The sequence below is a fragment of the Nyctibius grandis genome, chromosome 1 (genome assembly GCF_013368605.1).
Source record: "Nyctibius grandis isolate bNycGra1 chromosome 1, bNycGra1.pri, whole genome shotgun sequence".
Classification (NCBI taxonomy): domain Eukaryota; kingdom Metazoa; phylum Chordata; class Aves; order Nyctibiiformes; family Nyctibiidae; genus Nyctibius; species Nyctibius grandis.
In genome coordinates, this window is record NC_090658.1 from 24,972,738 (window position 1) to 24,999,824 (window position 27,087).

The 27,087-nt window shown below is 40.3% G+C and overlaps 1 protein-coding gene across 1 annotated transcript in view; it reads right to left on the reverse strand.

Annotated features, from left to right (window-relative positions):
• Nucleotides 1-27,087, reverse strand: part of RPS6KC1 (ribosomal protein S6 kinase C1) — a 92,980-nt gene that overhangs the window by 48,441 nt on the left and 17,452 nt on the right. The window contains 7 exon segments of the mRNA XM_068406396.1: nt 1,998-2,032; nt 2,035-2,088; nt 2,091-2,114; nt 18,418-18,780; nt 19,598-19,657; nt 24,017-24,110; nt 26,198-26,313. Coding sequence (XP_068262497.1) covers nt 1,998-2,032; nt 2,035-2,088; nt 2,091-2,114; nt 18,418-18,780; nt 19,598-19,657; nt 24,017-24,110; nt 26,198-26,313 — 746 coding nt within the window.

The window sequence follows — 27,087 nt, forward strand, 5'->3', positions numbered from 1 at the left end:
CACTTATCACTGTCTGCACGGGGTGGAATAATTCATGCAAACCCCAATATAAACTATCTTGTGCAGTAAAAAGGATAAGCAATAACTAAGGCGCAAGAACTCATGTCTGCTCAGCAGCCAACATGCAGGAAGAGTCACATTCCTCACTTTCCTTAAGACACTAAGCCAAAGCACAGCGCATGACAATTCTTAGTGGTTTCTACCACTACCCTTACAATAACTTTGGGAGATAAGTCCTTCTCCCGACCAACTTTCAGCTATCAACTTGGAGACAAACTGTTCCTCACCACAACCATCATGACCCATCAGCGCCATCTGCCCTTGATGACAGCAAATTCCAAAGGTCTAAGATAAAAGTCAAGTTTATGCATTATGAAGAGCAGCAAACAAAAGAAATTAAAATACACATACAGACTTAGGCAAAACAAAGCCAAATCATCAAATCATGGCTTTTCTTGTAAAAGGAGAATAAGCCAGGTGCAACGTTTTGCTTGTGCAAAGGCAGATTTGCCCTGACTTGTCATTTTTGAGTTTCAACACAGAAGGAGAATGGTATTCTGTTCTCACTACTTTTTTTTTTTTTCTTCTCTTATCCCAATTAATCCTGCTTTCCTTTGGATCTGCAAAGAAGGCATGTGCCTTATTCAGCACAACATAAAAGAGGAAATACTTTACCTCTCAAGTTCACATACAAAAATGCAACCTATTTCTTCCTCCTTCGCAACCACAATTAGTTTTTAAATTTATAAAAAGGCAAGAATAGGTTGTTAACATTTTTTTTTCTTGTTCTGTGGTTTCCAAACACACTGAGGTTTTGATTCAATATAGATTCTTCTCCATTTTCAGGGGTGTTTGACCCAAAGAAAGACTACCTAGTAGGAGTTCATATTAGTCCAAAATACTAAATTGTTCAAAGGACAATTCATAGCAGCAGCAAGACTCCAAATCTCACAAAATATATCGCGTTTGGAACATCCTCAAAATTGTACTTGTGGGCTCTCAACAGAAAAAAAAAAAAAAAGCTACTCTTCAAAATCAGTGGTTTTGCTTTTTTAATTTACTTATTAGGCAGTCGGATGGTATAAGGTTTCCCATTTTTGCAGTAGTGGTCTCCTTAAAGAATTTTCAGATCTGTGCAAAATAAGCAGCAATAATCTTCTCCCTTTTTTGTCCTCACTTGTTATAAATGTAGAGAGACAGGAAGCTGGTAACTCTATTACTATAATAGGGCGGTCATTGACAATCACACAGAGTTTAGCATGACTACAGTAAAAGTCTGAAGTAAGAACAGGTAAGTCCCAAAGGAATTGGTTGGGGAAGGGCAAAGTAGAAATTTATTGAGGGTGCCTTGGAATAAGCTTTGTTTGTCTTTTGTACAAGTACAGATAAGGGTGTTTCTGCTTAAGAAGGTGGGAATTACTATAGAAACTCCTCAAAAATCAAGAAGCAGCTGAGGACTCAAGAACATCCAGGAGAGACATTTGAAGGAATCAAGAAGAACCCTTTGCTCAATTACGTCCTATTTTGTGGGAAATTCATCTCATCCCCTCCACCACGTTCTTGACTCACTTCTGAAACATCATTATGTGCTAAGCTAAAGAAACCAACAGCTTGCTTGCCTCCCTAGAGGACCAAGCAATATTCTCATGGAAAAGTCAAAAGCAATTTTATGTTTCTAGTGTGTGGTTTTTTGCTTTACCTTTAAATTCTTAGCATGACTAAAAATGTTTACATCATCAACTGTGAGTAGAAGGAAAGCATGCGAAACAACAGGCCTGTATTAAATCAAGCACTCTTCACAATGCTATGAAAGGCAACCAACAAGAACAGAAAAGAATGGCAACTTAATAGAAACGTAACATCAAAATACCCCTCAGCCCTCCTGAAGAGAAATTTCTAGACAGTTTTTTGAACCTCAAGTTTGAATATGCTTGCTAAAAGACAGGACAATTTAATTATACCAAATTTCTGGTTCAGAAAAAAGAATTAAAGCCTACCACAGAAACAGAGGCATCTTCAGAGGATTTATGTAGAGACTGGAAATTTTTTCAGCACGTATAAGGTATTCTGCAGTCTTCCTTTTCACTGCTCTCGACGAGTTGGACTTGATTCACCTCAATGGAGAAAAAAGACAGTTATTTTTTCTATAGAGAGAGGTACGAAGTAATCAAAGCACATGGACTGCTTTGCTCCTACCTTTTTATTTCCTTTGGGTTATTCATATCAAACCTACAGATATGCATCTTATAAAAAAGCAGGTACTATGATCCCAGAGTTCTACAAAAGTAACAATTTAAGCCTTGCTATAGACTGAGGTAAATAAAAAGTCTTACCTCATTTTTCTTGTGAATCCCCTATATGTTCCTATGGTAACATAAGTAAGAACTGAAACAAACCACTGATCTGAACATTGTACTCCAACAAAAACTCAATTAGGGAAGACACAATGAGACGTTTACAACAAAACAATAAACTTGTTTTTTTCCTCACCTTTCTAATATGGGCTTTCCTACATATAAAGGAAAGACAGAAATGCTATTAATAGCCAGAAGGCAACATGAGAGACACCAAGAGCTCCTGCTCACAGCTTTCCAATGCTAGCTGCTCCTTGCCTGTTGGCTTGGGGTGACACAGGAAGAAAGGAACAAGCGCTTGCACCAACTACTTCACTTCCCAGAGGGCTGAACCACTACTGTGTTATGTCTAATCTACCCAAACTCTTGCAAGAGGTGAGAATCCCATGATACCACACAAATTCTGTATTCAGTCTAAAACTTACAGTTTATCTTTAGGTATTCACATCATGAGCAGTATATTGTTATAATAGACTCAATTTGCGATGACAACACCCAACCATTCAACCACCAAGCAAAGATAAAAAGATTGTGAGCGACAATTGTTATAACAGAGAACTGAAATGACTATGCTGAAAAATAGTTACAGATAACTGCTCCAGAAGAAGTCAGAGCAATAGCAGAGACTTCATATGGCCCTGACAGTCTCTTCCAGCCATAAATGAGGCAATCCAAGATTTGCAGAAACACAGCCTTGGTTGTGACAGGCTTCTGCACCAACAGGTGCAAGCCAGCACCTCTCACAAACCGATGCTCAAACAGAGCAAGGCACTGCAAGGATATCTGCCTAACAGCTACTCAACATGAAAGACAAGGCAAGAAACAGGAGAGGTAATAAATTAAACATGCAAATACACAAACCCCAACAAACAGTAGATAACAGACACAATAACGAAGACTAGAATTCATAAGACACTGATCAATGGGCCATGAAAGGAACCTCTGAGTGTAACCTTGAAGAAGTTCAACCAGAAACTTGGTAACTGATAAGAAAAAAAAAAAGAGGATTATTGTAAGTTATCAAGAATGAGTCTCATAAAAAAGAGAAAACATATTATGGGATGTCTGAGGGAGAATTTACTCTGTAAACACTTGCATGCAAAACTTACTGTGGGAGGTTTTCAAGGGCAATTGTGGCAATGTGTAAGACATTGTGAGACGTTTATGAGCAGCATTAAAGGTGAGGAAAGGGAGGGGTCAAGGTGGAGCGGGGGGCACAAGCATGAGAAAACAGAGGTGGGAATTACATGGGCCAATTGCGTGTAAGCAGGCCGCTGGTCAACACGCTTCTCTGACTTGAGCCCTGTACCTGACCACCGCTGTCTTACCTTCTTATTAAACTCTACTCCTCACTAGTTTCTGCACGAGTGTGCTCATTATTCCCTGTGCATAATATACGCCAACAAACTTCAAGCCAGATAAGCAGGCAAGTCAGAAAAAATGTCTAAGAGCTGGATCATGGAGCTGGGAGGCAGTTACCAGAGAGACCTGAACAGCAGGTCTTTCCCTGACCAGCTAGAGTTCAAAAGAGTTTGGTCTGTTCACACCAGCTGTGGTTATGTAGGTGTCTCTAAAGGCAACATCCTTCTGCCTTTGTCAATCTGTTAGTGGTCAACCACGTCCATACAGAGTACATGTGTGCACATGCAAGCCCCTCTCAGAAATCTGCATTCAGGCTCATACTGGTAGGACCCAAAGAAGCGATAAGCTGCAGCCCCATCTCTCCAGCAGCTCAGGGCATGAGGAATTGCTCTGATCCTTCAGTCAGCCAGATCTGGCTAGCTTTAACACTGACTCCTTAACAAAGGAGGAAGAGCACATTGTCCAACTGCTCAATTTTCCCAAAACACTTTCAAGATGGCAGATAATAACGAAAAACTAAGTACAAGGTCTCTTCAGAAAGTTTGTGGAGAGTTCCTTTCAAAGCTGCTGTTTTTCTCCCCTCCTCATGCAAAAGGGAATGAATCATTGCTCTTGCTTTTAACAATCCTTAGACTCAGAGAGTGAAGAAGGTAGAGGCTCTTTTCCACTTTATGTTGCCATGGTCTACTACCAGACATTTTGACCCTGTCAAAATGAAGACGACTCCTCCCATTTACATCATGACTACAAACTACCTAAACACACAGAATCGTCACACAGACTGCAGCAAGAATAAGTAGAAGAGACTTACAGCAGAGCTTGGAGTAGATCGTAAGTGATCTATTGTAAATCTTATTATGCACCTCACAGCAGGAGGGAAAAAGTGACTGTCACCTCCTTGGACAGAGACACACAGACCTGCTCTGCAAACACCTTGGACTACATTTGGTTTGGGAAGAAGCTGGACAGTCAGAAATGCAGTGCACTTTCAATATTATGGATATGTAAGAATTTCTCAGTGCTTTCTCTCATTCTAAAGACAGAGGGGACTTTGTACCAGGTACAGCACCTCTAATATCAGCCTCCATTTGGTAGGACTCATCTGAGGAAATTCCCCTAGATGAGACTGCAAGTCTTATTCCCATCTAGGACAAAAAAAAATAACAACACTCAATTGTTTGAACTTGGATTTGGCTTTATCAGAAGAGAATAGATACACAGTATTTTATAAATGTGTGTTGCAACTTCTTAAAACATGACTAACATGCTTGCTTTCATCTCTACATTTAATCTTACGGCACCATAAAACTTTCTTGTGCCGATCCACTGGTGATCACCCACATTCTCTTAGACACACGAAGTGGTAGTCGCTCAGGGAAAACAAGTCACAGGAACAGCACAGCAACAACAGACTCTTCAGCCAGCATTTTCTTCAAGCAGACTGGTAGAAACTAAGTTAGTGTCTAAGGCTATCATAAAAGTCAAGCTTACTGCTTAATTGTTAGTTATGCATATTTAGTCGGGATGTTTATTGCCTTTTTTCAATGCTTCAGTAATTTTACAGTAATTAACGCAAACAAGCTAGGATGTCCCCTTAGAGCTGTCTTTGTTCTCCCTACTTTCACAAGACATTAATTTCAGTTTTCCTTCTACTTTTCCTTCCTGAGTAATTTGTTAAATAACATTTGCAAACTGTTCACTCATTAAAATCTTCGACCATAAAAGAGGGTGCGGATTCACAAAACAACATTTACTTAACAAGTTCTTGCATCTTATTTGTGAATAAGATCATTAACAGTTCAGTCTCTGAATATGTAACATGTGGATGTTTGAGAATTGGATTTACGGAAGTAGGATTTTGGCTTTTTATTCTTTATATTAGTTTAACCACGAAAATGTAAAAAGCTACACTCCAATACAAATTCCCATTTAAACAGCCAATAGCTCACAAAAATCTGTTAAAGAAACACAGGATATGAATTCAAAAAAAAAAAAAAAAAAAGTTACTTAAAAAGCCTTAAACACAGGGTGACAAATCATGAAGACCCCATTAAACTAAAAATAATCTTTAGCATTTATGCCAAATTTCAGGTCATAGAACTCTTCACTTAAAACCTAAGCACTAAAATATAGTGCTAGAAGAAATTCTAATATTTGACAGATGTTAAAGCTGTGCTGCAGACTTTATGCATTTTTTTTTAAAGGCAATATTGCATTTTGTTATGGGTTAGTGTTTTTAGTTACGCAAAATGTGTACTCTTAGAAAAATCCACTAATTTATTCCTAATAAAGACCTTTTGATTTAAACACTGTGTGAACATACTGAGCTCCTATTTCCATTCTGTGGTTAGCCCACAGTAATCTAAAGAGGCATCTCTCTTTAATTACAATTTAAACTTGAAAGGCATTTTTCCTTAAATGGCAGCAAACAGGAAATGTTTAAACTGTGTCAAAGCCTTTGATGAATCTTTACAACCGCTCATAAAAGATCATTCTGCTTAAAATAATATTGATTTTTCATTTATTTTCCTAGATACTAGAAGATTTACATTTCATCTGATCAGGATCAAAGCTTCTCCCCCCTCCTGATCACTGGGATTAAATCAGCAATGTCATTTTACATGCTTAAAAACTACACTGCTAAAGCAAGATATAAAAGTGTAGCAAGGCTGATCATAGAGACCTTAGAATAAAAACCCCTCAAGATTCCCCGTCTCTCTCCCTCTGCATTTGCTACGGAGCAGCTGTGCCTCACACAGATTCACATGAATGAAAATATTAAGGCGAGAAACCACCCACTTAGTTTATTTTCCATATGACTTTCCTGTAATTATTTTGTAAACTGTTCACACAACAATATATAAAAACATCTGCAAAAACAGGTAATTAATGTGTCAAGCCAAACTAATGCATTTTTTATGGTGTCCATGCTTCGTCAACTGTAATTATAACTCTTTTTAAGCAAATGATGATGTGTTTGTTGCAATGTGCAAGTGGTTATTTTAGATGCTCTGTTTACTATTACTGCAAACAGAATATAAAAACTCTACAGCTACTTTGTTGCACATATAAGCCTTCATCTACGCAAGCACAAGCAGGCTGCTCCCTCATTTTCCAAAGGCTTTGCCTATTTTGAAGAAATAAAAATATCTTAAAATGAAAATTGGCTTTGGAAAGGCTGACCAGGCCACCCGCTGACCAAAGTAACAGTAGCCAGGACATTAGGACAGCAGCCAATGATTTAAAATTTGTTCTTTAATTTTTATTTCTAAGGACAGCTCGCTACATATATTTACAAAAACAGACGGTTCCTAACAACATTCAAATGATCTTGAGGGTTTGATAGAGGGAAACTACAAATATCAGAATAATTGTGCCACTGAGTTCATCTGTGACTAGCCTGCTTGTTTTCCCATAGTCCGCTGATTTGAATGAAAAATACAGAGAAGCAGCATTTCCACAGAATAGGTACATAGTAGTAGCATCTGGAAAAATAGCAGTATTTTTGCTTGTCTTCTACTCATACCTCATAGCACCTCAGAAGAGTACACATCTTTGAAAAATTAGCTAACTCAATGTTGAAGTGTTAAGTGTTCAGCTCAGTTAACTGTTTATTCCGGCACGAAATCTTCTGTAATTCTGTTGTACAAGAAAATGACTTATGTTGAGGTATTAATAGGAAAAAGCTCTTGAAAGGTGCCCATACCCAATAAACTCAAACAAAAAACAAACAAAAAAAAAAAATCTGGGCGGTGAGGACCATGAAAAAATCTGTCCTTTTCCCCAAAATAATCTGGGGTACTAACAGAACATGTCTCAGACGCATAGAAGTGCTCTCACACTCGCTCTCGTCCTTAACCATTCTCAGCCACAGATCTGGGACGAAGTCACGTGGAAGATGTGTATCTTACTGGATGATTACAAACAAAGATAGCTCTAGTCACCATTTGCCACTAACATATCCTATATCCCGCATTCAGTAAATCACAGTATATAGCACCCACCCAAGAATTCTAGATATTCCTTCCTTCCTTTGTGTCTGACCATCTCCAAATCATCCCCCACTGAGCATTACAAATTTTCCTCAGGAAGAGCCAATCTGTCAGCACATCAGTGCACTCCCTACCTAACTAGCTGCTTGACTAGGATGTGGATATTTCCACAGAAAAGGTAAGGCTAAAAAGTTAGCATTACCTGTCCCAGTCCTCTGTAACCTCCATATTCCAGATCTTCCTGCTTTTCTCTGAGAGTTACTAAAAATATATGTGGGCTGCCTTTATTTAAGAAGATATCAGAAGAGATTTGCTCCAGGAAGGAATGTCCTCTTGCAGAACAGGCTACAAGGAACTTGTGGGAGACTGCCTGTTGTGCTAACCCCAAACTCCATGTTCTTAACAATTTAAACAGTGAAACTTTCTCTAAATACTGAAATCTTCAATGAAACATTTATAATTGCCAAATCTAACAGCTATAATACCACTTTTTATTTTTAAAAGTTTCTTTATCTTCTTCACAGTCTTCCTGCACATATCACCCAGCTGGATTGCTGAATTTTTCAAAGAATTGCTCTCTATAAAAATGCAAGGGAGTAAGCCTTAAAAGATTTATTTCTTCTCACAATGAAAAGAGGTTTAGCAGCACCTTCCTTATTAGTGGGTAGCCCAGCTGTTATTTTTGCCTAATTGGTTCAAGAGGACCTCTGTTCTTCTTAGGGCAAACACTTCTTACATCATGTGAAGCAGACTCCTTTGTCCATATTAGCCAAACAAAAGCTCAGGCACACCGTAAGTGACAATGCGACTCATAATCCAGCACAGGTTTGTGACCACTTTGGACACAGTTTTATAACCCCGAAATTGATTTCAGGAAGGGGAAGAGCTGCTGATTTTGGAATGAGTCTCCACCAACTTCCACAGTAGAGTGGGTAACCTTTAATTTTCAAACAATTACTTAAGTGAAATATGGCAGGCGCTGAGGTAGATGGGCACTTCAGCATCAAGGGAAGATGCTATAGATTTTAGCTGCAGGTGGCAGTTCAGAATTGTGAAATAAGCCCATTAGCTCATCGTCTCTAGTATGCTATATATTATACTAATGATGAGTTCCTTTCAGGCGGTGGCCAAATTCTGCAGCTGAAAAAAGACTGTAAATACTAAAAAATAAGACCAAGGTTAAGCCCATTATGCTAAAACAGTTTGAAGTGATCTTTTTTCCTCCTTTTTTTTTTTTTTTAACCATTTTGAGAGTCAAAATTCATTAAGATGCACCACATTTATCAGAACTATTCTTTCTTGCTTTTTGAAGATTGAGGACAGTACAGTACTCTAGCAATCAAGAAGAAAAGCCACTTAAAAGTTAAACCTCACATGGCTGAAGCACAAATGTGTGACGGTGAGTGAACACCTAAAAATTCTTCTCCCAACTTTCAACTGTGCTCATAGCTATTGTCCTGGTTTGGCCTAAACCAGGCCGATTTTCCTTTCAGTGATTTTTACTTTCAGCTAAGTCTCCTCTAAGTAACTGTACTTTCTGAAACTAACTGCATGTTTTTGCAGACAGTGTCTGCTTCCAGGACTGACAACGCTCGGAGTTTGTAGTTATCACTGAGGCACCGGTAGGGATGTTGTGCAGAAAGGCTCTTGCTGTACTTGTTCTTGAGAGAAACCAAGGTCACTGCTGAATTCCTCACTGCTTACGAGTGAAGAGCCGAAGGGGGGTTGCAGCTGCAGGGGGGAGCGGACAGGGCAGGTGACCCAAAATTGACCAACGAGGGTATTCCATCCCATACACGTCATTCTCAGTATAAAGCGGGGGGATCACGAGGGTCTCGCTCTCTTTCTGCTATGGCCGGTGTCCAAGGAGGACTCCGTCTGTTTTCTGCTGCCCCCCGATCCCGATCCGTGCATCCCTGAATCCAGCTCTCGACCGTCGCTAGGCCCAGCCTGGGCCTTCCCAGAGCCTGCCCTGCAGTGCCGGTGGTGACGTGGCTGACTTCAGGGGAGCTCAATCTTGGTTTTGTATATATATTTGTATATATTTGATTATTTCTATTATTGTTATTATACTCTTTTTTCATTATTATAGTTTATTAAAACTGTTTTAATTTTCCAAACCCAGAAGTCTCTCTCCCTTTTCCCTTTCCCTTTCCCTCTGGGGGGAGGGGGGGGGGGATAACAGAGAGCATCTGCCGCAGGTTTAATAGCCAGTCCAGCTTTAAACTGTGACAGCTATTATGTCTGTATTTTGTACATCACCGTCATTGCAGGTTGCTTGAGACACTTACAGATCTTCACTTCCTGTGAAGTTATCAATTCCGCATCCTGTAGCAAACCTAAGGTTACACACCCATGGTGTAAATGTCTAGGTAAACACCCCTCTGGAAAAAAAAATGTTGGCATATGTGCCAAAATTAAGAAGAATGTTACATAGAAGAATGGTGTGAGTGAAATCTGTTTGAGTGGCCAGTAAAGCAGGAGTTAGTAACACTCAAGATAATAAGAAACGTAACTTTCCAGAAACATTAATCAACAAACATCTGTTTATAGAGAAACTCTCATGTTCACTCCACAAGGTGGTGGTAGCTTTTCATGTGCGTGTGTGACTATCGGGGAAAAAAATAAAATGGTCACACAGCACACACCATTTCAGGGAAGAAAAGCTTAACTTCACATCCATCTGCTAAAACTTGTAGTCTTCAACTGCAAGGTATTTCACCAAAGTAAGACTTCACAATGTGAGAAATATCCTTGAACGCTTTCCTGTAAAACTACATAAGAATAAGGAAGTGTTGCAAGACAGGACAGCCAGTGGCATCCTAGCACAGATGAGGAAACAAAAAGGTGACAGCAGCAGCAAGTCCTGAAACACAAGCACCCCAGGAACAAGAGAACACTCTGACAGACAGAGCAAAGAAAGAAGTTACACAGGCCACCATCACAGAAGACAGGAAAAGATTTTCCAAGTTCTCTGCACTCTTCCTTCTTAAGTAAAAGGAAGAGTCCAAATTAGAACTAGCAACCACAACCACTCCTTGTTTCAGAGCAGAGGAAACCCAGACACACAGACACGTACCCCTTCAAGTAAGAAGTTGTTACCGCAGTTTGTAACATGAAGTATTACAGAAAGAAAAAAAAAAAAAAAAAAGACAGATGAAAAAGCAACTATGAGATTCATCAATCATGACAGTCTAATAGTACTCATACCTATGTATTAAATATAACTCATATGTACTTTTATATAGTACTATGGGAAATGGTATCTTTCCATGAGCAATCACTAAAATCTCTAAAACATAACAGCCAGAGGCAGGCCCTGTAGAGATCAAACCTATACTAGTCCTTCTACGCAGCTCTGAAACTAGAGAGGCTATTTTAAGATACTGGAAGGGAAAAGAGGGAAAGAGGACAGGAAAAGAGAAAAGGAGGATGTGAAAAGAGAGAAGTTGTATATGCAAGAACTGTTGGGGTGGGGAGATCAGAGCACTGATTATCACGCAGCATCATGCCCTTAAACATATCTATGCAATTTTTCTATTCCAGCTAGTAATTTGCCTCAATTCACCTACACTGCCCGAGGCATTTAATTCTGCAGACAGAGACTTCAATTTTCTCACCTAAGGACAGAAGCGGCACTGTAGCCTAGGTGAGTATGTTCTGTCTACACTGTATGCTGGAAGAAGTGTGGCAACCCTACTAGGTCTTCTGACAGGAGGCAGAAACCCCACATAGCAACAGTCAAAAAAAGATTAATGCACTTAGCTGCAGCTAAGTGCTGGCTAACAACAGCTGAGATAAAAGGCTGTGCAGGCAGAAGAGAGGTCTGTCAAAGAAGCTGGGCACAAGCAGCAACCTGGCAAGGAGCTGCTATGAGGACAGACTGGGAAATCTTGGAAAGGTCAGATCAACACCAAGCCAATGCAGCTAGCTGTGTTCCCCAGAAGAGGGAAGAAAGAACAGATTTTTAAGGCCCACCTCGTCACATATTAATTCATTCTTTAACAAGCTACACGCTAAGCAACCATATTCAGAGTCATCTCTGCATCATGCCCTACATGTTGGCTTACAGGTATTGCTACAATTCACCTTTACATGTCTTGTAAGGCTTTAAGCTGTGCAGCAGGTACTAAAGCCCAGACCTTTAGCAGCCCCTTGGTGCAGAGAAGTCTTGCAGTTTAAGTTGAACTTTGCCTTGAATATTCCTTTACATAGGTGAATCTGTCTGTACTTACACATTAACCAACTTCACCATACTTTAGTGGCAGATGCTGTATTTTACTGCTTTGCCACGACGAAGAGTCTAAACCCTGTACTTTTACATATGGAATGACATCACTCAGGGTGATCCATCCAGCATCTACTGCACAGTGATGGATCCTATAGTACTAATCTGCTCTGAAGCTCTGTATAGTCTGAAATGGGCTTGGAAGCCAACACATTTCAGTTATGAACAGCTCGTAGCCCATATTAGCATGGGCTTCAGCATCACTGGCAGCACAGTGGGATTAGATGACTTTTTAAGCAAATCACAGTATTTCCAACATCCCCTCTTCATCTAGCTGCTTGTCAATAGGTAACTCCTCTCACAAACATCTAACCTTCTGAAACAGCAGCTGTGATTTCAAGGTTGTATGAAGCACTAGGAGAGAGGGAGCACTTTGTATGGTTGCTTAGAAAGCCCAACCCAAACGGTCCTACGGCATCCTCACAATCCAACGACAGGAAACAGATAGTTTTCAGCTCCTTTGGAAGGAACTGGGGCAGAAAGTTTTTGTCTTGACTGGTTCCAGCCTCAGTGGAAGCATAAAGCTACAACAGCAAACAAGGTGAGTTATGATACACCATAGGAGCACAAAGGTCCAAGGTCAGGTTGGGGAGAATTACAGTTCCATCAGTCACCCCATCATTAACCTTTCCCTGTGGGTCCCAGCACAACTCTCAGGGCTACCCTGCAGATATCAGCTCACATCCCAATGCATCTTCTCAGAAAACAGGTCTGTTCTTCCCTTTAAGACACTGAGGAAACAACCTCCAGTCAGGCACAGCTGCTGAGTAGCTCAGAAACTGCCTAAGAGATTGTTACTCTCAATGAGAAACACTACTCAGAGGACTTAACAAGTGAAAGGAATTTAAAATAGCTACTGTGTTGTAACAGAAGTTGTCTTCATAAGTGCCGTTCAACAAACAAGTAAAGGTGATTTTCACTCTGGAAGCCAGAAACACACTCGTGGAACAGCCATGGCTGTTCCTCTTTTCACAAAGTACTGTCGTCTTGGCATTCTGTCAAGCATGCTCCTGTTTGCATCCCTGGCTCCATCACAAGTTCAAATCATAGCCCATCATAATCCCAGTAATTAGACACAAGTTGGTTTGTTTTCAGTATATTCAAAAATATCATCTAGTTGTCCAAAGTATTCCCAGCATTTCATTGCATATGCATTTCTGGGTTAAAAGTCAAAGTCATTTCAGCAAGGTTCCAGTAATTTGTGTAATTTTTGTTCTAGCTCTGTTTACTGGATAAACATTAAAATAGCAGAGAGCAGTGCAAAACTGACATTCGCACCCTGCTTTCAAAGACACCAGCAGCTTATCTAGAAGTTGTGGATACCTAACACGTACCTAGAAAACAGCTTGTGGCTGCTGTGACTTAAGAGGCATCACATACTTCATGCAACAAGTCCATGCTACCTATCTGAACCAGCCCCCTAAAACAAATAAATATCTGTTGTGCCCAGCCACAGCTGCTACACTTGTGAAAACAAACACCCCAAATCTCTGACAAAGTAAATGGATCATCTCCCTTCGGATGTTGATGTGTAACATGGAGCCTTGTATGTAACAGACCAGCAGCGAACACATTTCTTTCTAAACCACATGGAAGAGATCCTGTACGTTTCTACACGAATTAGACAGACCATGTTGTGAAGCATTCTTGCTTCGTGAATAGGCCTGAAGTTACTGAAATGCAGCAACAAGCAACAGTGCTAACTCTGTGTTTATCACACAGCTCAGACTGCCCAGATGCATAATGGATATATCTTGAGAATGGTTGGGGTTGGAAAAAGTGGAGCAGTTTATATAAACAGGACACTCCTTTACTACAAAAAACTCTTTCCGTAATTTCAGTCTCCTGATCTATTTTTTCCTCACATAAACTATGCCCTTACACCAAAGTCAGGGAAAGCACTACTTCACACAAAACACAGTTAACTTCCAGCCTAGAAGTTGGTGGCTTGCTATCGATTAGTGCATTTTTTCCATCACTAGGCCTGAAGCAATGCATTGACCTCAAAGCGCTGTGACATGCTAACAACACAAAGGAACAGCTATAACTGTGAGCCAAAGTTTCTATCAGTTAGTATGCTTAAAAAGGTAGAAGATTTAAAATTCCAGAAGGTTTCCACTCCCGGATAATTGTTTAACCATCCTAAACAGATCTACCTTCCAAAAGCTCCAAAATCCTGCACACAGCAATGCCCAGAAAACACAAGAGGGGCACCAAAAATCAGTATGTACTCAGAGGAAAAAGGAAACGATAGCAGCTATTCCCTCTCACTGCACGTGAGGGAGCTCTGGTTCAAATGACACAGGGAGGTACAAGAGGTACAGGTAGTTCAGTGGCAGTCCAAGGGCTCTACTGGCAATCCAAGAATTCGTTCTCCTTCCCACTGACAAACATGTTAATATTAAGTGCAGGTGCAGAGCAGAAATAGGCCCAAGGTGTATAAAGAGCAGATGCCCAGAGTCCAAGCTACACACCAGCATCTGAGCGCAGACGGCATTCACTCCCGAAGTGACATGATTATTAGGCCTTTTGGCAGGACTATGAATAGGACATTAAAAGATTTAGTACTAAAACTCTGCAAGAGACTAGCAGAGGAAAATACATATGCACCTTGCACAGTACAATTAACACCACTATACTACTGAGAGCACACACACACAGCTGAAAATGAAGTCAAGATGGACATTTCTTTGGTGTAAGCCATATGCAACACTTGCCTCATGTAGCATTAGTGCCATCAGCTCAGAGAGCTGGAAAGTCATCAGGAACGTAACAGACACAAGTGTGCTCCAACTGCCTTTATGGAAGCCAGCTACTTCAAACTAAACAACACAAGTCTATAAACTTGCAGTAATAAACTTACTCAGACACGATTTTGACGAGGCAGCCTTAAGGAGTAAGCAGATCTTGTACCAAGCCTAAAGGAGCAGCTGGCAACAGAGACACCCTTATCTTTCAGATCCAACCAACTTACAGAGATAATTCTGAGAGGTTTCAAACACAGAGGATGGATGATGTTTCCTTTTTCCCCCTAGTACACTGGTTACATTTCTCAATTCCAGTTTTTAGGTGTCAATTTCTATTTTCTTGGTGCCACCAGGTGGCAAAAATATGTATTACCATTTTATATGCAAAAGCCAATTTCAGTCCGTTCTAGAGAGGCCACACATTCTGCAATGGCTGTACACTGAAAGGCAATGTCACTTTATATGTGTGTAAGTATGTATGAACACTGTGTTTCACTTTCAGATATTACAACGGCTTATTTAGACAAAATAGGCTGAAAATAATCAATGGCAGAAGACCAGAGGCATTTTGTAACAGTTGCACCATCCTTATCTTTGAAAGCAGCACGTTATCATCCATGTGAAAAACATAACCAGGGGTGTTTAAATAGCTGAAGTGATTAGGTTAAGGTTTTTTTTTATTGCAACATACAGTGAATATTCACATCTCAATGCTAAACATATCTTCACAAAGTAGCTAGATTAAAAAGTGAGAGAGTTATTCATGGTTTTTGGTTGGTTTTGGGGGGTTTTTTACTGTCCTCATAGATCCGGAGAATGCATATATTTTTAGGAAGGTATTTGAATCAGCCCTGTCACTATAAAGAGTGCATCACTGTCTCCCTGACAGCTTGCAGAAGCTCCAAAGAGAACAGGGCACAACATGAGCTGGTGTCCTGGTTTGGCCTAAACCAGCTGGATATACCCAAACCTGGTGTAAGTGCCAAGTGAAGGATGAACATTCATCTGCTTTCCACCTTCACATGCTTTTCACACCTTCATCATGCAGGGTAACATAGAGAAAGGAGAAAGAAGAGCTGACTGCTAGGAACAAGCCTGTGTACATTTATGTTCCCAAGGGATAAGACGCCAGTTAAAAAGCAACTCATTCCCATTGTTCCCTCTCCTGTGCTGTACAGACACAATGCCTGGGACTGCACAGAAGAAGTCGCAGGTGCTGGCTACACATCTCTTTCACAGAAGTTCATAGAATGGTTTGGGTTGGAAAGGACCTTAAAGATCATCTAGTTCCAATCCCCTGACACAGGCAGGGACACCTTTCCTCTAGACCACGTTGCTCAAAGCCTCATCCAACCTGGCCTTAAACACGGCCAGGGAGGGGGCAGCCACAACTACTCTGGGCAACCTGTTCCAGTGTCTCACCACCCTCACACTCAAGAATTTCTTCCTAATATCTAATCTAAATCTACCCTCTTTCAGTTTAAAACCGTTCCCCCTCGTCCTGTCACTACTTGCCCTTGTAAAAAGCCCCTCTCCAGCTTTCCTGTAGGCCCCCTTCAGATACTGGAAGGCTGCTAGAAGGTCTCCCCAGAGCCTTCTCTTCTCCAGGATGAAGAGCCCCAACTGTCTCAGCCCCTCTCTCTTCATCCATCAGGAACACCTACACACACACACACACACAGAGGTACCACCACTATAAATTTATTAATAGCCCGCACTGTACTATCTGAGTGGCATCAGGGAAACAAGGCACAATATCACACTTTTCTAAGACTCCTTGAATTTTTTCCTAACCTGAAAAGCATGGATACCAGTGGGAAAGAGAAAAGGATTAGCAGTCATCTAAGGATGACTAGATAGTCAACAGCAAAGAAGCAAGAGTCCTTGGAGGAAATGTTAGCAAATGGAAGTAAAAAGCTCAACCCACTCCAGTTTAACAAGTTAGTATGCATCAGTTGAGCAAGTCACCTACAACACATGCAAGAAAAGCCTTTCAGAACTTCAAGATAAACAAATCACCATAAGGATTACCATGGATTCAAAGCCAACATGTTTAACCACTGCTGCAAGTCAGGAATGCATGCATAGTTACCACAGCTCAACTGATATGCGACAGCCTGACTTGTGTTCATGCCCTCACAGTTTGAAACTGTTTAATAAAGAAAACTTTCTGAAGCTGAAACTTGAACTGTCAGTTTAAAACTGCATCATGGCAGCCTTGCATCACAGTGAGAAGACAGAAGTAGTTCTGATGAAACAGGATAGTCTTCAGAAGACCATAACTGAATGGCACACAGGTCTATGAAGAAGTATATTAACAAACAAAGAATAGCTGGGCTCTCCAACAGAAGGATTGCCAGTACGTTCAACATCGAGAATGAAAAGCATTTTGACAACATGGTCAAGGAAAGATAAGATGCTACTGAAAAGCCACAACAAGCAGCAAAGCAGCAACTCTACTGACATCACTGGGACTTGAAAAAAAAGAGGTGGATTTACTTTTGCCAAAAAGTATAAGATACTTCAAGCAAAGGCTATGCACATATCTTGGCCCACACCTCCAGTTTTCATCAGTAACCTATCCATTACTTTTTGCCAGATGCTGTTAAAGCAGCTCAGCAGGTAACTTCCATTCCTAGAACTGTTCAGAGGGTCTGGACCACTGCTGTGCATCATACTGAGATGCAGCAAAGGCTTCTGCTTGTGTGTGCTTTGGTACATTAGCATTTAAGTTCAGATCTGGAGCAGCATAACGCATCTGTACTGTATGCCATCAAACAAAGACACAGTTCTAATCTTACTCATTTGATCTGTGTGGGACAGAAACACAAAACACAGACCCTGAATTCACTCCAAGAAAGAACAAATCTGTTCCTGTGCTTCATAGTTTTAAGCCACTGTTGGACAAAATGCAAATATATGAGGCTATCACTCTATATTTTCAAGAACTAGAGATGGAAAGGGAAAAAACTGTTCCCTGACTGACAAGGTGCAAGGACACTGCAGAAATTTGCATGTAGTTGCATCTGGTCAGTTAACAACAGCTTTTGCAGACATATTGACACATCAAAGTCTTTTGAAAAAAAAATAATCCTGTTCTCTAGCAGTGCAGGCCCATAAGTTTGTATGCATCCTTTAGCTAGAAAAGAACAGTTTAGTGGAAGAAGCAAGAGGCTGCGAGCCAAGAATAGTTCTAATCCTGTTGCGACTGGGAAGTTAACCTGAGTCTGCCTCTCCCCATGTGTAAAATGGGGATAATTAATACTCACTTAACCACGTAAATTAAACAATGTTTCAACAGTGCTGCAAGTGCCACATATTAATTAATGCCTAGATAATAAAAAGGAAAGAGGCAAAAGTGGAGCACTTTGCTACTTACCTGCAAGTCGAAGGTTGTGCCTCAATTTTAAAAGAGGAGATTTTGGCACTTGGAAGATGAGACCCTAAATTATCACTCAGTCTTAGAGAGTAAGATTTCCCTCTCTTTCCCTCTCTTTCCCTCTCTCTCTCTCTCTCGTATACACAGCAGCTATCAAGTACATGAAAGCCAGGCACGCGTCATTCTGCATTTCTTACCACCTCTTTGCAACACAGTAAGGTGATGTTAACCAAGGAAACACCATAAAGAAAACACATAACCAAAGGTAAGGCAAACGTAATGGGAAGTTACATACCTTGAACACCTTCTAGAAGCAGGTCGACCCCCTTTCTGTAAAAGCTGAAAGCAGTTTCATAATCTTCTTCCTCCTCCTTCTTCAAGGCCAGTTTTATCAACTCGCCTGCTTTCTCCAAGTAATCTTGTTTACCAGGCTTGGGTTTTAAGCTTCCAGTAAACAAACTATGGCTTTCCCTCTCTCCTTCTGGTTTGCTCCACTCCTGTTCAGGTGCCAGTATGCTTTGTACTGGGGGTTCAGCAGTAAGGCAAAGGCCAACAGCTCTACCGGGAGAACTTTGGTTGGATGCCATTCCATCATCTAACTCAGCAAGAGAGTCTACATCAACTGTTAGAGAGATCAGGTCACTGTCACTGGAGAAGCCTGAAAGCACAGTCAGAAAGACATCCATTACTCTAGATTTCTCACATAACCCCCAAAATTCTTTATCCCATCTAAAGATTTTAGCTTTCTTCTCACTTACGCAGCTTCCCGAGACTTTGTACGCAGAAATTCCCTGCATGTAAAACTGTCTTTAACAATATTTTTTAGTGCCTATAGAAACATGTTTTTTCAAATTAGCTACAAACTCCACAGAGCAACTGGACTTCATTTTAATACTGGGAATGAAGAAACCAACATCTAACACCCAACTTAAACTTTCAAAGCCTGCTCACCATTGGGCTCCAGGAAATTACAAAACTAACCCTTTCTGTGTGAGTGCTATTAGAAGTCAGTCAGTAGGAGCCAAATTACTATTGCAAGAAATCACAACATACTGTTTATATCAGTAAGATGAAGCATCCCAAAGCAGTAAATTAGGAGTCTGAATTAACACGGAGTTACTGTCATCTTATGCATCATGCAGCACTCGCATCTACCATGTATAGTCTTCTTTCCTTGCTAACACGTGGTAAAATGAATTAGCTTACACCTCTTTCACTGAAATTTGAGCTAACACATTTTATTTTATTATTTGCCATAAGCTGAACATATATATACTTAGTGCAAGCCGACCTTCAGTAACTAAACCACAGCAACTTAGCAGGGTTCTTTGGAATTAAATGGCAACAAAGCTATTTTACACACACATCATTTCATTCTGTAAGGATTATCATCCACAAAAAGCATTCACTCATAATTACGACTTTCTAATAATTTAAATTCCACATACATAATGGAAACAATTTCTAGATCTCACCTCCGCATTCCGATTGGCTCGTAAGTGTCACATCATCAAGCCCACTTAAATCCTTTCGAACTGAAAAGAATGACAGAAATATTTCTGACACCCTTTGTACAACAGATTAGACGTTCACTTTGCCATCAAAATGAAAGGGCATGACCCACTACAGGTAAAAGTACATAATATGAAACTGCTCTTTGACCAGCTATCAGAGATATCCATTTGGTAACACACCATTAAAATTGTGACAGTAGTATTAGATTTGCCATTTGTTGTTGCCTCCGAGGTTAAAAAACAAAACACAGGTGCTTGCTTAGGGGGAGCTAATTCCAACCTCAGCACTCCAATTCACCTAATTTCAATAGCAGCAGCACTTTAATCCCTGTCTCTCACTGCTCTGATGATTTACAGCTAAGGAGACGTAAAACAGGAGAGCCTTCAAAGCTAGGACCTACACACCAAGGAGAAAAAAAGAAGCCAGCTTTCAGTCTCAAAAATGTCATTCCAGAAGAGTACTCTGCATGAGACATATGGAATGAGCCACGAATTTGGCAGTGCCACCTGGATATCAAGTAGCAGTTTGTTTTATCACCTTGGCACATGTACCCACTGAGGCAATAAAACAGGCAACAAGGTCAAGACATTTAGCTGTTTGTACACACAGAGAAAGTAAATTCTGAGCTAAAACCTGTTGTCTGTTTTCTTCTGTATTATCAACAGAGTCAAGAGTTTATCTACATTATCAGGTAAAGTGTTCTGACTTATCTTAGTAAAAGTATGCGGTAGTAGCAAGGAGGCGACTCAAAGGCAACTAACTCAAACTTTCTTTTTGATTTTGCAACTCCAGAATTCGAGGGAGTTTACAATTTATGGAAGAGGATTGAGAAAGGACTGTAGAAATATTGCTTTTCTAAAAGCTAGCAGTTCCTTTAACGTGAGAGGAAAAAGACACGAAGGAGAACAGATTACCAGTCACTCTGCCTGAAAAGCAAAGACAGTGATACGTAGTGACACAAGACTATTTGAGAGGAGGGGACAAGGGAGCACAGAAAACAATGCTCCTGATCTTTTCAGGGGAGGGACATAAAGCAAAGGGTCCATGCAGAGAAGAAAACTGCCTGTGTAGCCCCAAGTCCTGCAAGAAAGAAGGCAGCCTCACAAAAGAACAGCTGAAGGAAGATAGAGGATTCATTAATTAGTGTCTTAATAATGGGCCATTCACCTGCTCAATTTAGGGACAGCAATGTCAAATTTCAGTGTGGAGGACTGAGAATTTATGAAATAACATTCAGAGGAGTCAAGTTATTTTGTTCAGTGAAGAGAAACTGCTAGTTAGGGAATGTATAGGTGGAAGCAGAACTGACTGACAAAGTGTGCAGATAGAGAGAATGAATGGAGAAGGTGGGGGTTTGTGGGAAGAGTGTGCTGGCCACCTAGACTAGATGAATTAGAGCACATCCACAGAGCAGATTTCAGACAGACCCAAGTTCCCCTCCATACAGTCCAAACAAAAACACATTTGCTCTTCTCTTGCAGCCAACTTGGCCAGAAGCTGTATGAACGCAGATAGCATGGCACAGAGCCCGAGTTAATAAACTTTGCTTAAAGTCAGGTTTAAAGCCCAGGTCTAGCACCACACAACCACAGTCATGGAGCTTCCAATCAGCCCAAGGAGTAGGAAGAGTCTGAACTGCACATGCTTATTTCTGGGAAGATAATGTGAACATGGTAAAACAGAAGCAGAAGAAAAAAAAGGATGCAAAAAAATATGAGCCTCCTGCTGAATTTCTCTAAAGAATGTGGCAATTGGTATAGAAAGACTTTTGGAGAGGAAGTTGGACATTTGAACATTATCCCATGTACCCAGAGAGGAAGACAGAGTGACTGTTTGTCAGGAATATTAGATGAGTATAATTATGTCGAAATTGAACATAAATTTCTGTACTTGTCTCTGCCTTGTGCAATTTCACCAGGTATATGAGGAGCAAATGCAGTTCCCAGAACTTGGTGGAAAGCCTGGGTAACCTGGCCTCCTGAAAGGCAAGTTCCTGTGAAAGTATGAACTGCCAAACTGCTTTTACAAGCAAAATACTTATCGCTTATTTTGGTACAAAAACATTTCTACTACCATGAATTTGCATCTTTCACCATTAATGTGCACACCTTCTGCAAAATGAACTTTGTCTGAAAAGAACAGATAAAAGTGAGAAAATACAACCCACCCTTATAAGCAAACACCAGCACCTGTTAAGGAATGGGTTTGATACTTCTCAGTACAACAGCTTGAAGGAGCAGTGCCCACGTGGAGGCCCCTGAATGCTCACAAAAACTAACACAGTGAACTAGTCACAGTTAACTACAATGATCAGACGGGGAAAAATTAGATGTAGGCAGGATGCCCTGAGGAGAGGCAGGAAGAGGACTCAGAGCCAAGTATTGCCACTGCCATCTAGAGGCCTTGAAGACAGACGTTTCCTGCGGTCCCTAGTCTCCCCCCCACCCAAAATGTGGTTTCCAACATAAGAAAATATGAGCTGGAAGACACATAGGTTTTTAGAAAAATATAATTCCACAAAAGTCACATTTGGCACCTGGAAATACTGTGCTCATAGTTGTTGCAAGTATCCCCTAAAAGCACTCCAACCAATTCAGAAGAAGGGTATCAAAGAATTTTTCTACTTTACAGTATTTTTTTCTTTTCAGTATTTTATCTCACATAAAGGAAGTGTTTTTCTTCTAAGAACAAGGCCCTTGTGAATAAAGAATAGAAATGTTCACATTAAGCACTTTTTCTTTCATGAGGCACAACGTAAAATGGGTGCATTGTCAGAATCTGGAATGTTAAATTTCACAGAAATAGTGCCCCTTTAAAACTAACCACCAGTATTTATGATAACTACCCTCTGTAATTAAACAGCTCCATACCTTTCCCTTCACAGAATGAAATATTGTGGGGGTATTAGTTCATTAATATCATAGAAGATACTACAAAATAAAATGCAAAATTCTCTGCACATGTAGAACGTATTATATAACTAAGCACAAAGTTATTGACATTGAGAGATACCAGTGGCAAGTCATATACCCTCAAACAAAAATAAACAAACAAAGCACTATTAGAAAACACAAGCAGTTCTTGTTGTTCAAGCAGAGTTTTACCAAAGCAAGTTCTATGCCAGGAAGAGACCAGAGGAAATTAAATAGTTAAGAAAAAAAACCCTGCCAAATAAGCTTAATAAGTGTTAGGATAATAATGTGTATTTATACATGAGTAAAACAGTTCCAAAGGAAAACGTGAAGGGTTGGAAAAGAATTTCTTAGAAGTCACAAGGACCCAAGTGTAACTCAGAAATACATAAATTTCTAAAAGATTGCACGATACATGGCAGATGATTATACACAGAGATGCTTAAGCTGGCTCAGCCTCCAGAGGTAGACAAGAAGCCCTCACACAGTATTTATTTGGGCTGACTGACCCTACCTTACAGCCATACTATTATTTAGTGCAAGCAAAGTGCCACTAAAATCCTCTGCACATGGTATCCAAGCCATCCATGTGAATCTTTTACACTGTGCTAAGGAAATGCAATTTTAGGAAAAGGGACACACCATCCATTGGCATAGCACAACCAGAAAACATTAGCAAGTTAAGGGAGGGATTTCCAGTTTTCAATTGAACATAGTCCACACTGGCTCTAACACACAACCTCTCAGACTTTCAAGAACAGGGAGTTCTTCTCAGAAAAACAAAAAATGCTGGCAGTTTTTGGAGGAGACTTAAACAACTTGTTTATCTCCCCGAGCCCTGCAGTAGGCTTTAACATTCACCATTCCCATATGCTCAATCCAGAAGACATGCTTAAACTTTTAAAATATGGTATCAACTCTCTTCTAAATTTTACTAAGCACTGAAAGCACAGTGATACCCAGAGCATGAACAGTCAAATGAGTACCCTCTCAAATGAATGGGACAGTGCAAATCTTAAATCTATTTTTCATGCTCTAGGCAAATTCAGACAGTCATCTTCATATTTATTGATCAATCTCAAAATGGTTTTAAAGTTCTCTGGAAATTTTTACAGCTTGAGACTTGGGTCATGATTAGTAGTGAACACTACCACACTGTTTGCCCAACCTTTTGGAAGTAGGCAGGGTTATGTACATCTAAACCAGAGGGTTCAGTTCTTTTTCTGTGACAGAGCACTAGGACTTCTAGAATGGACTCGACAAACTCCCAGAAAGCTTCCTGTTAGAAGCAAACTTCCAGTAGTGAAGTGCTGAGCCCAACTTCTCTTCTGTTAATCCCAGTTCCGGCATTTCTGTCATAACAAATAGAAACTGGATGCCAATGCTCCTACAAATATAGCACTTGTCATTTACACACTGCTTTAAAATAGACCACATTATAAGGTTACATGGGAAAAGAAAGCAAACCTTCAGAGTTGCAGTCAGACAAGTTGTCAGTAAGAGAGTCAGACAGAGGCTCAACAGGACCAATCAGTTCAGACCCATCATGTACCTCTCCACCCTGAAAAGAAAGAGGGAAAGGAATTATTTAGCTGCTGTGCTCTATGCAAAGTCTCATTATATAGCAGTGATAGTCAAAATTAAACTTCCTAGCCAGTGAATGCTCCATTGCTTTAGAGTTAATGCATTTAATTAAACTATACAAGCCTGAAAAATTAAACAAGGGCTTTTGGTTAGGCCATGTTTAGTTGCTACAAACTGTCTAGGTATCTAAACAGTTAGCTTACTGCAGCTTCTGTGGTGAGTAACAGGAGTCCTGAACCATGCAGGCTGCAGCCGGTCTGTCTGCAAACCCCAGAGTTTAACAGGGAGAGAACAGCGATGTTCCTGCTCTCTTGTGGTACATACAGTCTGTACCCTTCAGCGGTGTTCCCAAGCTCAGCAGATCCCTCATGCAGGAGTGTTTGTCCATCAGAACAATGTCCCACCCATGACCCACTATCTTGAGCTCAGTCATAGATGAGATTGGGCAAACAGGGAAAATAAGGTCAGGGCCAGCATATAAGAAGGACATTATTCCCTCCCAAGCTTGGAAGAAATCAGAGGTAAGTGAAGTAACAACAGGAACAATGAATTGCATGAGAAATCACCTAAATGTTTTGGTTTGGGTTTTGTTTTTTTTTTTAATTTCTGCTTCGCATCTGAGGTGCACACTTTTCCAGGCAACTTTACTAGAAACTGCACCATTTCCAAGGCAGCGTTACAAACGGGCATCGCTAATCTGTCTTGAACTAGCCCAGCAGATTTTCACGCTAGCCGGCCTATTTGTCTGGAGTCAATAGTACACAGATAGAAACAACCGAAGGGAGTGCTGTGTATAAGACTTCATTGTCCAAGTCTATCTCTCCATGGCTATTTACACAAAAATCTGAAAGGAACAAAACCGCCCGTAAGCAGAGCTGAAAGACACTGGCTGAGCTGGTGACTCATCAAAACCTAAGGATTTCTTACAGGAAAACATGACACAATATCAGCTAACAAATGAGCCTAAATCATTACACTTGCGTAACTCCCATTGTAGACCTACTCGCTCCTATAAAAATTAATGCCTTTCTAGCTTGATTCATCGCCTTACAAAGCCAGAAAAGGTTCACTGAAAGGCTAAAAGCAATAATTTTGTTAAGCAAAGGAGAGGAAAAGAGCTCGGAACAAATACCCTAAAACACAGAACAGACATATTTCCAAAGAACTGAAAAAGTACAAATGCAAATAAACTGACAAGTAGAATATTCTAATTCAGTCTCCCATTCATTGCTGCCACCAAAGCTTAAAGAAAGTTATCTTTAGTCTAAAGGGCTCTGCAACAATTGCATCATAAAAACAAGTTAGGAGTTTTGTGCTTTGTTGTAATTTTATTTTTGCACATATATATCATTTAAATATACTTAACACATTCACACACTTGCGTCCCATTTCAGCCAGATGAGCATTTCCTTAATTCCAGGGAGTTACTATCACGCTTACATGTAAATTTATACTTATGTGTTTGCAGAATGCTGGACTAAGCTAACTAAGCTACTCAAAATAAAGAGATTTGAAGGAACTAATGAAAACAAACTGCTTCAGATGTAATAAAGAGGAAGTCTGGATCAAAGTATTGTCCTAAACTATGTTTTGGAGAGTGGTTCTCACAACACTGTATATGCAGAACATTTGACTAGTTATACGCCTAATTTGTTATCATGGACCTGAATCCATAACAGGCCATAAGAAAACAATCTAGACAGTCTTTCTTCCTTTGGTTTGAAACTGTAAACACCTGCATAAAATACAGAAACAGTGACAGTATTTTTATTACTTCCCTGCTGAACACCTGGATTTAACATCACACGTTTTGCTCATCATTCAATAAACAAAGATCCCAAATCCCTTCACCTGAAGTTCCTGTAAAACTTTCCACCTTGTAGAGGTGTGGCATGTTTTTTTTTTTAAAGCACATTTCTAGAGTGAATGGAAAACTCCCAGCCACTTCACAAAGCGTATCAGATCAGCTCACCGTCACTCTGCGGTTTATAAAGTAAAGCAGAATCAGCACTATACTTTATCCGTATCAGTAAGACGAAAATACTTCTGCAAATACTAACAAACCTTAAAAAACTCTTCAAGCTGTTTGCTGTTAGAGAGAGCAGGGATACTAGCAGAAAACTGCAAGAGATCTTCAGCACATTGCCTTCTTTCTTCAATCACAGTTTCATCAAACCGCCCTGAAAGAGACGCACGGATTGACAGTTTTAGAAATAACTACACGTTTATTCTGCAATAACCACCGCCACAAAAAAACAAAACAAAACAAAAAAAACCCCACAAGACAAAAGCAACCTTCTGGAGACAATGCCCTGAGTCTACGAAAGTCATTCCAATGCTTCAGGAGAACACAGTAAGTCTTCAAAATTTCTATTCTCAATTGTTCCTGATCCCGTCTTCTGCAATTCACTCGGATGATGAAAGCTGGCAGCTACGACAAGAATCCTTCGCCCTCTCATCGGAAGAATATGTGAGGCAACATTCTTGATTAGCCAACAGACACTAACGGATGTCCAATGTTATCTAACAATAAATGATACATGCACAATTTGACAATACACCAGTCAGTGTCAGCCTTGATTATGGCCCAAATCCTGTAAGGAGCTGAGCATTCTTCCCATATTCTCAAGAATAACGCACAATATGAGCAGATAGTAAATGAAGTATTGCTAAAAGCCCCCAAACAGGTCATCAATTCCAAGGTGCCATTTATGGAGGAGACAGAGTGTAGGGAAGATGGTGAAGCCCTCCTACTGGGCACTGAAGCTTTCCTCTGAACTAGCTCCATGCAGACAGGGTTTCATCTCCTCCTAGATTCAAGAGGCAAGCAGAGCTGGGAAGCAGCTCATTTACCAAAATGTATGATCCTTCCCTTTTCCCTACCCAGCACCCAAGACATTTCAATTAGAAAAAACATATTTAAAAAACAATCCTATAGTTCACCTGAGAGATTT